The sequence below is a fragment of the Erpetoichthys calabaricus genome, chromosome 3, assembly GCF_900747795.2.
Source record: "Erpetoichthys calabaricus chromosome 3, fErpCal1.3, whole genome shotgun sequence".
NCBI classification, from domain to species: Eukaryota; Metazoa; Chordata; class Cladistia; order Polypteriformes; family Polypteridae; genus Erpetoichthys; species Erpetoichthys calabaricus.
The window spans coordinates 313992131-314007392 of record NC_041396.2 but is presented as its reverse complement, the minus strand read 5'-3'; the positions used below and the strand labels follow the sequence as shown (position 1 = coordinate 314007392).

General features: G+C 45.7%; 1 protein-coding gene across 1 annotated transcript in view; it reads left to right on the top strand.

Annotated features, from left to right (window-relative positions):
* The window catches only part of LOC127527136 (E3 ubiquitin/ISG15 ligase TRIM25-like), a 57110-nt gene extending 42102 nt beyond the window's left edge, over positions 1 to 15008 (top strand). The window contains exons 7-8 of the mRNA XM_051924798.1: positions 3745 to 3807; positions 15003 to 15008. Of these exons, the coding sequence (XP_051780758.1) occupies positions 3745 to 3807; positions 15003 to 15008 (69 nt within the window). The remainder of the gene's footprint in view (positions 1 to 3744; positions 3808 to 15002) is intronic.
* Positions 15009 to 15262: the final 254 nt, after the last annotated feature.

Sequence of the window (15262 nt, the reverse complement as noted above, 5' to 3'; positions counted from 1 at the left end):
AAAGATCAATATATGAAGGTCGAAGAAGGAGAAGAAGAGGAGAAAAGCATGTCCGGACACAGGAGGAAGGTAAAGAGAGAGGACCTGAGGGTAGGAACTTTGAATGTTGGCAGTATGACTGGTAAGGGGAGAGAGTTAGCAGATATGATGGAGAGAAGGAAGGTTGATATATTGTGCGTGCAAGAGAGTAAATGGAGGGGGAGTAAGGCCAGGTGGATCGGAGGGGGATTCAAATTGTTCTATCATGGTGTGGATAGGAGAACAAATGGGGTAGGAGTTATTCTGAAGGAACAGTATGTCAAGAGTGTTTTGGAGGTGAAAAGAATGTCAGGCAGAGTAATGATTATGAACCTGGAAATTGGTGGTGTGATGATGATGTTGTTACTGCATATGCACCGCAAGTTGGGTGTGCAATGGATGAGAAAGAAGATTTTTGGAGTGAGTTGGATGAAGTGATGAACAGTGTACCCAAGGGGCAGAAAGTGGTGATTAGAGTGAATTTCAATGGACATGTCGGTGAAGGGAAAAGAGGAGATGAGGAGGTGATGGGTAGGTATGGTGTCAAGGCGAGGAATGAAGAAGGTCAGATGATTTTGCCAAAAGGATGGACATGACTGTGGTGAATACGTATTTTAACAAGAGGGAGGAACATAGGGTGATGTACAAGAGTGGAGGAAGATGCACACAGGTAGATTACATCCTATGCAGAAGAGTCAATCTGAAGGAGATTAAAGACTGTAAAGTGGTGGCTGGGGAAAGTGTAGTTAGATAGCATAGGATGGTGGTCTGTAGGATGACCTTGGAGATCAAGAAGAGGAGGAGAGTGAGGGCAGAGCCAAGGATCAAATGGTGGAAGTTGAAAAAGGAAGACTGCAAGGTTGAGTTTAGGGAGGAGGTGTGACAGGCACTGGGTGGCAGTGAAGAGTTACCAGCCAGTTGGGCAACTACAGCAGATGTAGTAAGGGTGACAGCAAGAAGAGTGCTTGGCATGACATTTGGACGGAAGAAGGAGGAAAAGGAAACCTGGTGGTGGAATGGGGAAGTACAGGAGAGTATACAGAGGAAGAGGATGGCAAAGAAGAAGTGGGATAGTCAGAGAGATTCAGAAAGTAGACAAGAGTACAAGAGATAAGGCACAAGGTGAAGAGAGAGGTGGCAAAGGCTAAAGAAAAGGTGTATGTTGGAGAGGTGGAGATATGCTCTAGAGAGGAGATGAATGGAGGTCAGTAGGACCACCGAGAAGGAATACATGTGTGGAAATGAGAGGGATGTCAGTGGAATGGTGAGGATGCAAGGAGTAGAGTTGGCGAAGTTGGATGAGTTTAAATATCTGGGATCAACAGTACAGAGTAACTGGGATTGTGGAAGAGAAGGTGAAGAAGAGAGTGCAGGCAGGGTAGAATGGGTGGAGAAAAGCGTCAGGAGTGATCTGTGACAGACGGGTATCAGCAAGTGTGAAAGGAAGGTCTACAGAACAGTAGTGAGACCAGCTGTGTTATATGGGTTAGAGATGATGGCACTGAGCAGAAAGCAGGAGGCAGAGCTGGAGGTGGCAGAGTTAAAGATGCTGAGATTTGTATTGGGAGCGATGGTTTATGGATGTGGTGAGAGAGGATATGCAGGTGATGGGTGTGACAGAGCAAGATGACGAGGACAGGAAGACATGGAACAAGATGATCCTAATGGGAGCAACCAAAAGAAGAAGATGCATGTCATTGTCCTTCTCAAATATGTGAGTGAACAGTGCTGTAAAAAAGTATTTGCCCCTTCTGATTTCCTTTATTTTTGCCTCTTCATAACACATCCTTGTTTCTGATCTCCAAACAAATTTAGTAGAATACAAAGAAAATTTGAGTAAGCACAACACCTCATTTTTAAATGATTTTTTGATTTATTGAACGTAAAATGTTCACTAACATCTATATCACCCGTGTAAAAAAGTAATTTGCCCTAAATTAAATACTTGGGTGTGCTACCCTCAGTAGCATCAACTGCAATCAAACATGTCCAGTAATAGTAGATCAGTCTCTGGCATCCCTGTGAAGAAATTGTGTCCCTTCTTCTATAAAAAACTGTCCGCCAATCTCAAGGGTTTTTGACTATGAAATGCCCATTCAAGGTCCCACCACAACATCTCAATGGGGTCACAATCTTCATTTTGTGTTTTTTCTGTCAGCTATTCAGAGGGGGACTTGGTCTTGTTATTCACATTGTTGTTCTACTGCACGACTCAGTTTAAGATCACAGACTCATGACCAGACATTTCACTTCCAGCAGAGAGCTGGTTTCAAGGTTCCCTCACATCACACAAGCCTTGAAAAAGCAAAGCAGCCCCACACCATCACACTACCAGCACCATGATTGACTGTGGGTGTGATGTTCTTATTGTGGGAAGCTGTGACAGCTTTACTCCAGATGGAACAGGACTCGTGTCTTCCATAAAGTCCCACTTTGGACCCATAAGCCCACAGAACATTATCCCACATATTTTGGGGGTAATCTAAGTGTCTTTTGCCAAACGTTAGATGAGCCTTTGTGTTTCTCTTGTTCAGCAGTAGTGTTTGTCTTATAACTCTCCCCAAATACCATTTTAGTGCAGCGTCCTTCTAATGGTGGAATCATGAACACTGACAAGAACTGAGCTGAGACAGTCAGACCTGCTTTGTCATGTTGAACTGTCACTGAGTGACAAGCTCATGACTAACAGTGTCATGTGACCTTCTCGCTATTACTAATCAGGAGACGGGCTGTCATTCAAGTGACAGTGAGATGACTGTCACATCACACTACAAATCTGTAGCAAAGCTGAAATCTTCTTATCGCTCACATTGTCAGGCGTGTCAAGCTGTGCCCACCATAAAGTAGCTGAACAAAAGGAAAGTTAAAAGGCTCAGTAATGTTGATCTGCTCAGGTCCACAAAACATTTTGATGGTGGTCATAGAAAAATGAAAATCACCACTTTGGAAAACATCTTCTGTGGCAGCCTGACACCACCAACAAGCCATGGAATTAAAGAATTTAAATAAGAAACTGGTTGGAGTTTGAGGCCCCCACTTAGCTGGTCATTTGTTGGCTCACTAACTTCACATCTCATTTCTGTTTGGGTGATGTTTGTGCAAAAATGAGTCTTTAAAACAAGGTGACTAAAATTAATTGAAGAGAAGCCAATGAACAACAGACTTTGGTGACTGATGAAGACAATGATTAGAATTAAATCCTGCAGCCACGGTAGCCCACCAGGACCAGAGATGGACACCGCTGATGTACACACATGTAAAGACACCAACATTTCACCTCAGCAAACAGCTGATGGCATCTTATAAGTCATCCCCACATTGACCTCTTTAACCCTGCAGCTCCTCTCTCCATGTACATCTGGAGTGACAAACTCTGTGAAAGGTTGTGCTTGGACACAAAGTCACAGACAAAAAGACATGTAGAACCATAGCAACGGGATAACGAAAGCCTTTTAAATCAGTCAGCACATACTGGTCTGCCTATTCTTGTTGAGCTCTCCAGATGAACACCTCACTCCTGACTTCTCTCAGTAATAGGACCTGAAGACCATCTGTGGTGAAAAGGAACAGCCAAGACTTAAAGTGAGAGCTGCTAAGTCTTCAAAAAGTCTTTAAACCCCAGTGAGCCCAGTGTGTTACATTTGAATAATAATGACTGACAGTGATTGGAACCGATGTCACCAAACTCCTTCTTTATAGTCCCCATTCTGCTCTTTTCATGTGCAGGTACTGAAGCTTCATCTCCTCCTGCAGTCGTCTGAACGTCTGAGTGGTGAGCAGTTTTTACAGGTGAGTTTGTGTTCTGATTGATTTGGTGGTCCTGACGAGTATCTCTGACACTTCATGTCCTCCTCTGGTGTCACCGTGTGTGTCACACTGTCTCTCACAAGTGCTGGCCCACTTTCATTCATCTCACTTCTTGTTATTTTCTCCTTTCTCTGTGCTCTTGTTGTTTTCTTTTTTTATTTAATTTTGACATTATTTGAAGAAAACACCATTCCATACAATCATCTCAAAGTTAACAAATCAAAATTCAACCCTCACCGAGAGAAATAGAGGAGAGAATACAACATGAGCAAATCTTTAAAAAAAAAAGAAAGAAAGGAGAATGTCCTATTCCTAATATAAATGGTTATTCTAAGATTTGATTAATTAATTAGATCCTGCCATATTTTTAAAAGATATGAATGGATCAGTGAGAATTTGATTTTTTCCAATTTCAAATACTGCAGAACATCAGTTACAGTTACTTAACAGAGGTGGGCTGGGATTCTTTCAATTGAGTAAGATAAGTCTACACACCGGCTAGTAGTGAAGAAAAGGCAATTACCATTGGTTTGTCCTTCTCCACTTGAAGCCCCTCTGTGAGCCCACCACACACAGCTGTTAATGGGTTACGAGCGACTGTGACACCGAGGATGTCTGAGAGGCAGTCAGAGGTTTTGGTCCAGAATGATGGATCATGTGGCCCAGTGACACTGGAGCTCAATTGTAATGTTCACAGGTTGAGTCTTGGCCTGGATACATTTTGGACAATCTTAAAGGAGATAAATGAGCTCAATAAAAGATTTGAAGTTGAATGATTGAGTGCTTTGTGCATTTGGAGTTGGAGTGGATTCTGATTTCAGAGATGGTAAGTGAATGATCCGTTCATTTAAGCAAAGTTTTTGATAAGAAAGTAGTGTGTTGCTGGGAAGTTAAATCTGAAGATGCAAAGATATTATCTATATTCAGTCCTGCAAATGTTTAAATTCCAAACATCAAGTACTGTGTAGGTTTCAGAGGGTAGAAAAAGAGGACTATCATGTAAAAGTGCAACAGATTAGAGCTTCTCTCTCTTAGAGTGCTTTCTACATTGGCTCCATATTCTAAGTGATTGATAGACAATTGTCATCCATCCATCTATCCATTGTCTTCCGCTTATCCGAGATCGGGTCGCGGGGGCAGCAGCTTGAGCAGAGATGCCCAGACTTCCCTCTCCCCGGCCACTTCTTCTAGCTCTTCCGGGAGAATCCCGAGGCGTTCCCAGGCCAGCCGGGAGACATAGTCCCTCCAGCGTGTCCTGGGTCTTCCCCGGGGCCTCCTCCCAGTTGGACGTGCCCGGAACATCTCACCAGGGAGGCGTACAGGGGGCATCCTGATCAGATGCCCGAGCCACCTCATCTGACTCCTCTCGATGCGGAGGAGCAGCGGCTCTACTCTGAGCCCCTCCCGGATGACTAAGCTTCTCACCCTATCTTTAAGGGAAAGCCCAGACACCTTGCGGAGGAAACTCATTTCAGCCGCTTGTATTTGCGATCTCGTTCTTTCGGTCTCTATCCATAGCTCATGACTATAGGTGAGGGTAGGAACATAGATCGACTGGTAAATTGAGAGCTTTGCCTTATGGCTCAGCTCCTTTTTCACCACAACCATGAGGACCATGGTCTCGGATTTGGAGGTGCTGATTCCCAGCCGCTTCACACTCAGCTGCGAACCGATCCAGAGAGAGCTGAAGATCATGGCCTGATGAAGCAAACAGGACAACATCATCTGCAAAAAGCAGTGACCCAATCCTGAGTCCACCAAACCGGACCCCCTCAACACCCTGACTGCGGCTAGAAATTCTGTCCATAAAAGTTATGAACAGAATCGGTGACAAAGGGCAGCCCTGGCGGAGTCCAACTCTCACTGGAAACGGGTTCGACTTACTGCCGGCAATGCGGACCAAGCTCTGGCACCGATCGTACAGGGACCAAACAGCCCTTATCAGGGGGTCCGGTACCCCCCTACAAAACACATGTAGACTGGTTGGGTGAAGTCCCATGCACCCTCCAGGACCCTGCTAAGGGTGTAGAGCTGGTCCACTGTTCCACGACCAGGACGAAAACCACACTGTTCCTCCTGAATCCGAGGTTCGACTATCCGACAGAGCCTCCTCTCCAGAACCCCCGAATAGACTTTTCCAGGGAGGCTGAGGAGTGTGATCCCTCTGTAGTTGGAACACACCCTCCGGTCCCCCTTCTTAAAGAGGGGGACCACCACCCCGATCTACCAATCCAGAGGCACTGTCCGTGATGTCCAGGCGATGTTGTAGAGACGTGTCAACCAAGACAACCCTACAACATCCAGAGCCTTGAGGAACTCCGGGCGTATCTCATCCACCCCCGGGGCCCTGCCACCAAGGAGTTTTTTGACCACCTCGGTGACCTCAGTCCCAGAGATGGGGGAGCCCACTTCCGAGTCCCCAGGCTCTGCTTCCTCATTGGGAGGCATGTTATTGGGATTGAGGAGGTCTTCGAAGTACTCCCCCCACTGACCCACAACGTCCCGAGTCGAGGTCAGCAGCGCACCATCCCTACCATATACAGTGTTGACACTGCACTGCTTCCCCCTCCTGAGACGCCGGACGGTGGACCAGAATCTCCTCGAAGCCGTCCGAAAGTCGTTCTCCATGGCCTCCCCAAACTCCTCCCATGCCCGAGTTTTTGCCTCAGCAACCACCGAAGCTGCATTCCGCTTGGCCTGCCCGGTACCTATCAGCTGCCTCTAGAGTCCCACAGGACAAAAGGGACCGGTAGGACTCCTTCTTCAGCTTGACGGCATCCCTCACCGCCGGTGTCCACCAATGGGTTCGGGGATTGCCGCACGACAGGCACCGACCACCTTACGGCCACAGCTCCGGTCAGCCGCCTCAACAATAGAGGCACGGAACATGGCCCATTCGGACTCGATGTCCCCTACCTCCCTCGGGACATGGTCGAAGTTCTGCCGGAGGTGGGAGTTGAAGCTACTTCTGACAGGGGGCTCTGCCAGACGTTCCCGGCAGACCCTCACAACACGTTTGGGCCTACCAGGCCTGACCGGCATCCTCCCCCACCATCGAAGCCAACTCACCACCAGGTGGTGATCAGTTGATAGATCCGCCCCTCTCTTCACCCGAGTGTCCAAGACATGTGGCCGCAAGTCTGATGACATGACCGCAAAGTCAATCATCGAACTGAGGCCTAGGGTGTCCTGGTGCCAAGTGCACATATGAACACCCCTATGCTTGAACATGGTGTTCATTATGGACAATCCGTGACGAGCACAGAAGTCCAATAAAAGCATCACTCTGGTTCAGATCGGGGGGGGCCATTCCTCCCAATCACACCCTTCCAGGTCTCACTGTCATTGCCCACGTGAGCATTGAAGTCTCCCAGCAGAACGAGGGAGTCCCCAGATGGTATGCCCTCTAGCACCCCCTCCAGGGACTCCAATAAGGATGGGTACTCCGAACTGCTGTTCGGCGCATACGCACAAACAACAGTTAGGACCCGTCCCCCCACCCGAAGGCGAAGGGAGGCTACCCTCTCGTCCACCGGGGTAAACCCCAATGTACAGGCTCCAAGTCGGGGGACAATAAGTATACCCACACCCGCTCAGCGCCTCTCACCGGGGGCAACTCCAGAGTGGTAGAGAGTCCAGCCCCTCTCAAGGAGATTGGTTCCAGAGTCCAAGCTGTGTGTTGAGGTGAGCCCGACTATATCTAGCCGGAACCTCTCAACCTCACGCACAAGCTCAGGCTCCTTCCCCTTCAGAGAGGTGACATTCCACATCCCAAGAGCCAGCTTCTGTAGCCGAGGATCGGACCACCAAGGTCCCCGCCTTCAGCCACCACCCAATTCACACTGCACCCGACCTCCTTGGCCCCTTCCCATAGGTGGTGAGCCCATGGGAAGGGGGACCCACGTTGCCTCTAAGGGGTTTGCCCGGCCAAGCCCCATGGGTACAAGCCCGGCCACCAGGCGCTCGCCATTGAGCCCCACCTCCAGGCCTGGCTCCAGAGGGGGGCCCCGGTGACCCGCGTCCGGGCGAGGGAAAACTGCGTCCAAATTTTTTATTCGTCATAGGAGGTCTGTTGAACCGCACTTTGTCTCATCCCTCACCTAGGACCAGTTTGCCTTGGGTGGCCCTACCAGGGGCATAAAGCCCCGGACAACAGAGCTCCTAGGATCATTGGGACACGCAAACCCCTCCACCACGATAAGGTGGCGGTTCGAAGAGGGGGATAGACAATTGTATTATTAGTATATTGATGATAATTTGTATTTACTGGGCACTGAGCAGGGCATATAAAGAAGTACAGCAAGAGTTTATTTCTATTGCAGACCAGGCTTGTGTATATTCATCAATTGGTGTCAATGTCCAGATCCTTATAGCTTGTATTTTTACATCTCAGTCTTCTTCCTCTTCTTCTTCTTCTTTCATCTGCTCCCGTTTGGAGTTGCCACAGCAGATCATCATCATCTTCCATATCTTCCTGTCCTTGTCATCTGTTACACCCATCACCTGCATGTCCTCTCTCACCACATCCATAAACCTCCTCTTAGGCCTTCCTCTTCCTCTTGCCTGGCAGCTCTATACTTAACATTCTTCTCCCAATATACCCAGCTTCTCTCCTCTGCACATGTCCAAACCAACACAGTCTCGCCTCTCTGACTTTGTCACCCAACCATCCAACCTGAGCTTACCCTCCAATGTCCTCATTTCTAATCCTGTCCATCCTCATCACACCCAATGTAAATCTTAAAATCTTTAACTCTGCCACCTCTGTCTCCTGCATTCTGGTCAGTGCCACCGTCTCCAACCCATATAACATAGCTGGTCTCTCTACCGTCCTGTAGACCTTCCCTTTCACGCTTGCTGATACCCATCTGTCACAAATCACTCCTGACACTCTTCTCCACCCATTCCACCCTGCCTGCACTCTCTTCTTCACTTCTCTTCCACACTCTCCATTACTCTGTACTGTTGATCCCAAGTATTTAAACTCATCCACCTTCGCCAACTCTACTCTTTGCATCCTCGCCATTCCACTGACCTCCCTCTCATTTACATACATGTATTCTCTCTTGTTCCTACTGACCTTCATTCCTCTATTCTTTAGAGCATATCTCCACCTCTCCAGGAACTCCTCAACCTGCTCCCTACTCTCGCTACAGATCACAATGTCATCAGCAAACATCATAATCCACAGGGACTCCTGTCTAATCTCGTCTGTCTACCTGTCCATCACCATTGCAAATAAGAAAGGCCTCAGAGCCGATCCCTGATGTAATCCCAGTTCCACATTGAATGCATCCGTCAATGCTCTGAGAGCAAACATCACATCTGTGATGCTCTTTCCTGGCATGAAACCACACTGCTGCTCACAAATCACCTCCCTTCTTAACTGAGCTTCCACTACTCTTTCCCATAACTTCATGGTGCGGCTCATCAATTTTATCCCCCTGCAGTTATTACAGTCCTGCACATCCCCCTTATTCTTAAATATTGGTACCAGTACACTTCTTCTCCACTCCTCAGGCATCCTCTCACTTTCTAGGATTCCATTAAACAATCTGGTTAAGAACTCCACTGCCATCTCTCCTAAACACCTCCATGCTTCCATAGGTATGTCATCTGAACCAACTGCCTTTCCATTGTTCATCCTCTTCATAGCTGTCCTTACTTCCTCCTTGCTAATCCGTTGCACTTCCTGATTCACTATCTCCACATCATCCAACCTCTTCTCTCTCTCATTCTCTTCATTCATCAGTCTCTCAAAGTACTCTTTCCATCTTCTCAACACACTCACCTCACTTGTGAGTACATTTCCATCTTTATCCTTTATCACCCTAACCTGCTGCACATCTTTCCCAGCTCTGTCCCTCTGTATAGCCCACAGGTCCTTTTCTCCCTCCTTAGTGTCCAACCTCTCATAGAACTCATCATACTCCTTTTCTTTAGCCTTCACCACCTCTCTCTTCAACTTGCTCCTTATCTCCTTGTTTTCTTGTCTATTATCTACATCTCTCTGACTATCCCACTTCTTCTTTGCCATCCTCTTCCTCTGTATACTGTCCTGTATTTCGTCATTCCACCACCAGGTCTCCTTTTCCTCATTCCTCTTTCCAGATGTCCCACCAAGCACCCTTCTTGATGTCACCCTTCCTACATCTGCTGCAGTTGCCCATCTGTCTGGTAACTCTTCACTGCCACCCAATGCCTGTCTCGCCTCCTCCCTAAACTTGCAGTTTTCCTTTTTCAACTTCCACCATTTTATCCTTGGCTCTGCCCTCACTCTCTTCCTCTTCTTGACCTCAAATGTCATCCTACAGACCACCATCCTATGCTGCTTAACTACACTTTCCCCTGCCACCACTCTGCAGCCTTTAATCTCCTTCAGATTAACTCTTCTGCTTAGGATGTAATCTACCTGTGTTCATCTTCCTCCACTTTTGTACGTCACCCTGTGTTCCTCCCTCTTCTTAAAATACATATTCACCACAGCCATGTCCATCCTTTTGGCAAAATCCACCATCATCTGACCTTCTTCATTCCTCTCCTTGACACCATACCTACCCATCACCTCCTCGTCTCCTCTGTTCCCTTCACCAACATGTCCATTGAAATCCGCTCCAATCACCACTTTCTGTTCCTTGGGTACACTGTCCATCACTTCATCCAACTCTCTCCAAAAATCTTCTTTCTTATCCATCGCACACCCACTTTTTGGGCATATGTTCTAACAACATTCATCATCACACCTCCAATTTCCAGCTTCATAATCATTACTCTGTCTGACACTCTTTCCACTTCCAAAACAATCTTGACATACTATTCCTTCAGAGGTGATAGGCAGGGATCAGGAGCCCCAACGGGTCTACCTCAAAATGAGTTCCCAGACAGAGAGAGGTAGTAATATAGTTGGGGACTCAATCATTAGGGGGATTGAGGCGCAGGTGTGCTCCAGAGACAGAGAGTCTCGCACGGTGTGTTGTCTTCTGGGTGCAAAGGTGGGGGACCTCACTGGAAGGGTGGATAGGCTCTTGGGCAGAGCGGGGGGATAGATCTAGTTGTTATTGTCAATGTTGGAACAAATGACATACATAAGGATAGTCTGTCAGTTCTTGCGATCCAAAGTCAAACAGTTAGGTGCCAAGCTGAGGAACAGAACTGACAAGGTAGTCTTCTCTGAAGTTCTGCCTGTGCCACGCGCCAGTCAAGGAAAGACTGAGGAGATTAGAAGGCTTAATGCGTTGCTCAAATCTTGAGCCGACGCCTTGAGAGAATGTCACGTAGACTGGCCTCACCGTGCACATCCAGGCTTTCTCTGACCACCAAAGAGCTTACAGAGAAGCACTAACTTCTGCCAAGAACACCCATTACGGCAGAATAATAGAAAGTGGCCATGATAACCCAAGGGTTTTGTTCTCTGTAGTTAATAAACTACTCAAACCCGCATCTGGCCCAACTACCTCTTCTACTGAAGTCTGTGAGGAATTCCTCCACTTTTTCCGTAACAAAATTAAAGATCTAAATAATTCATCCATCCATTTTCCTAACCTGCTGAATCCGAACACAGGGTCACGGGGGTCTGCTGGAGCCAATCCCAGCCAACACAGGGCAGGAATCAATCCCGGGCAGGGTGCCAACCCACCGCAGGACACACACAAACACCAAGCACACACTAGGGACAATTTAGAATCGCCAATCCACCTAATCTGTATGTCTTTGGACTGTGGGAGGAAACCCATGCAGACACGGGGAGAACATGCTAACTCCACGCACGGAGGACCCGGGAAGCGAACCCGGGTCTCCTAACTGTGAGGCAGCAGCGCTACCACTGTGCCACCCCTAAATAATTCAACTAACATAAATACATCATCTGTTTATATCTCTCCCTGTTTTCCCACTCCATCCAGCTCCTTCTCTAAGTTCTCACCAGTCACATCTGCGTTTGTTAATAACCTGCTTTGTAAGATGAGGCCGACTACTTGTGTACTGGACCCCATCCCCACCACACTACTTAAATCCTGCCTTCACGCCGTAATCCCGACTGTTACAACAATAACAAACTCATCCCTTGACACTGGCTCTGTGCCGCTCACTTTTAAAATTGCTTCTGTAACCCCCATGTTAAAAAAGTCTGGTCTTGATGCTGACAATCTTAACAATTTCCGGCCTATTTCCCACTTACCTTTCTTGTCAAAAGTTCTTGAGCGTGTTGTAGCTTCCCAACTCACCAATTACCTAACCTCTAATAATTTGATGTTACCCTTTCAGTCTGTTTCAGGGCGCAGCACAGCTGTGAAACTGCTCTGCTACGGGTAACCAATGATTTGCTTACGGCAGCAGACTCTGAACAAACCAGCATATTAATTCTGTTAGACCTCAGTGCAGCATTTGACACTCAGGTCAGACATGACATTCTACTGTCCAGAATGATGGAGAACATGCTGGGTATCTCTGGCACTGCCCTCCAGTGGTTCAAGTCCTATCTGACTGATGAGAGTTTGTTAGTCTTGGCAACAGCAGCTCCAGCTCAGCGCCAGTCACACAAGGAGTCCCTCAAGGCTCTGTCCTCGGTCCTCTGCTTTTCTGTATCTACATGCTTCCCCTTGGCCATATTATCCGTAGCTATGGACTGGGTTATCATTTGTATGCCAACGAAACTCAACTCTACTTCAATGTTAAAAGTGGAACTTCATCAGAGCTTTCTCCGCTCACAACCCGCCTTATTGAAATTAAAACTTGGATGGAGCAGAACTCTTTAAAATTAAATTGCAATAAAACTGAACTCCTGCAAATTAGGACTAAAATGCAACTTAATAAAATGAGCTCCTTCCCAGTCCATCTTGGCGGTGATCTCATCAGACCTGCCTCTTCTGTAAAGAATCTTGGTGTCATTTTTGATTCCTCCCTCACTTATTCCGCCCACATAAATCACATTAAGAAACTTTCTTACTTTCATCTCTGTAACATATCCCGTGTTCGCTCCTTCCTCTCCTTTTCTAATGCTGAGAAACTCGCCCATGCTTTTATCACATCCCACATCGATTATTGTAATTCCCTACTGGCAGGTTCCCCTTCTAATCTTATATCACAGCTCCAGCTTATTCAAAACTCAGCTGTAAGAGTCCTTACTCGAACCAGCAGCAGCGAGCACATCACACCATCCTGCTCCGTCTTCACTGGCTCCCTGTGTCTTACAGAATCGAATATAAAATCCTACTAATAACTTACAAAGTCTTAAATAACCTCGCGCCAAACTACATCAGTGACCTTCTCCATCACTATGTGCCTGTCCGCCCACTAAGGTCCTCTGATTCTGGTAATCTTGTTGTGCCCCTCACTAATCTACACTCCATGGGTGACAGCAGGGCCTTCAGCTGTATAGCGCCCAGACTCTGGAATGACCTACCGAAATTAATCAGGTCAGCTGACTCCATGAATTCTTTTAAAAAACAACTCAAAACTCATCTGTTCAGTTTGTCTTTTAGCTCTACTTGACTTTATTACCCTTCTCTCAGTTTACTTCTCTGTCAAGATGCTCCTGTAACCTGTGTGTGTGCGAGACCATCAATTATGGTGTCTGTTTCTTTTCAGAATTTACTGTCTTAATCTTCTTTATTTATTTATCTGGTTTGTACAATGCTATATACTGTTTACGCTGCCGTTCTTTATTATATTCTGTAAGTGCCTTGAGCATGGAAAAGGTGCTATATAAATAAAATGTATTATTATTAAAATGTAGTCAGCAGTTATATGGGAGCAATGTATTTTTTTTCTTTTTAACAATATTTTTGTTCTTGATTTTCATTCTACTTTTCCAGGTGTTGTAATTGCTTAGTGAATCCATTATTTACTAATTAGTGGGTTCGACGTTGAAGTCGTTGCAGTCTTTGATTATTCAGTGTTTGCCTGCATGTCTGCTCTGCTCGTTTTTATTATTAGAATATAAAAAAGGGGCAAAACTGCACAGAGAAAGCGCAAAATAGAATGAACTCTACAAAAGAGAGTTAAGCATTTAAATTTCTAGCAAAAGCAGAAATATTTCTAATTGTCTTATAAATGTTGAAATCATACTGCGGTGCTTTTCTGAATGTAGAATAAAAGAAAAAAATACCAGCTAATTAAATGAGCTCAGTGTTATCACTGATTAGGAATCTGGTTGGAATGAAAACCTGCAGCCACAGTGGGTCCCTAGGACTGAGTTTGAGAAACACTGCGTTATGTCATTACAGAAGGACTTGAACAGCATACAGGCCTGGGCAGATTTGTGGCAGATGAAATTTAATGTCAGTAAATGTAAACAATTACATAGTGATTGGCGGAGTGAAACCTCACGAAGCATCAAAACGTTTGAAGGAATTGTGCCGGAAATTGTAATGAAGCTTCGAAGCATTTGACACTCACCTCTCTAGTGACACCTCCTGGCCATTTTCATTAACGTTAGCGCAAAGAAAGAGAAATTATTACTCTGAGAAATAACAAAAAGGTGAATAGAGATCGAATATATGGACACAGGTGATATGTCAGAAGTATGTAAATATTGTAAGGCTTTGCAGTTTAAGTCAAGAGAATTTCAAAAACGGGGTTTACCTCACATGCATTTACTGGTTACTTTGCAAAAAAAAATGATTAACTGCTGATGATGAAGATTGGTTTGTCGGTGCTGAAATTCCAAACAGAGAAATCTATCCTGAATTATGGTACAAAGTCATTAAACACACGTCTCACTGACCTCATTAAAAAGAGTCAGCATATTGGGACTCGAAAGATTGTAAATATTGTTTTTACAGAAGTTCTGAAATAAAAGTGAAACTAATGAAATAGCAACAATTCAAAGAAAAAGAAATCTTAAAAGAGTGCATTCAGAAAAACTAAAAAGGGGTTTGGCGAGCGAAGCGAGCAGGGGGCTAAGCCCCCTAGTTTTTAACAAAACAAATTATATCAGTGAGGATTTCAGCTGTTATTGTGGTTGTTGATGGTGGGTTTAGCGGTTTAAATTTTTAAATATTAGTCAGGTGGAATGTGTTCTTACTTTGAGTGTTGGGGGGGCTACATGGCAAATGTGTTAGTGACTGGGATTGCACTTCTGTAACTGGAAGATTGCTTAGGAATGATACAGACTGGAGAACTATCATATGTGTTTAACTCTTTCAGGGCTAATTTTTTTTTTGTTTCTTTTCTCCCAGGACTGAATATTTTTCCGAAAACTAACTTTTTATAAAAAAAGAACACAAAGCAATTGAAATCAACAAAAAATATTTCCTTTTGACAAATGTTACTGTCTTGCATGTTGTATGAGCCTGCATACTCTATGATTTCACACACATATCACAAACAGGTTACACAGCAAAGTCCTGCCAAGTCTGATCTCGCTCAAAGCAGCCAATTTCAGTCATTGCCACATTGCATTGCTTACAATATGTGTTGCTTTGGTGCCTACTTTTTA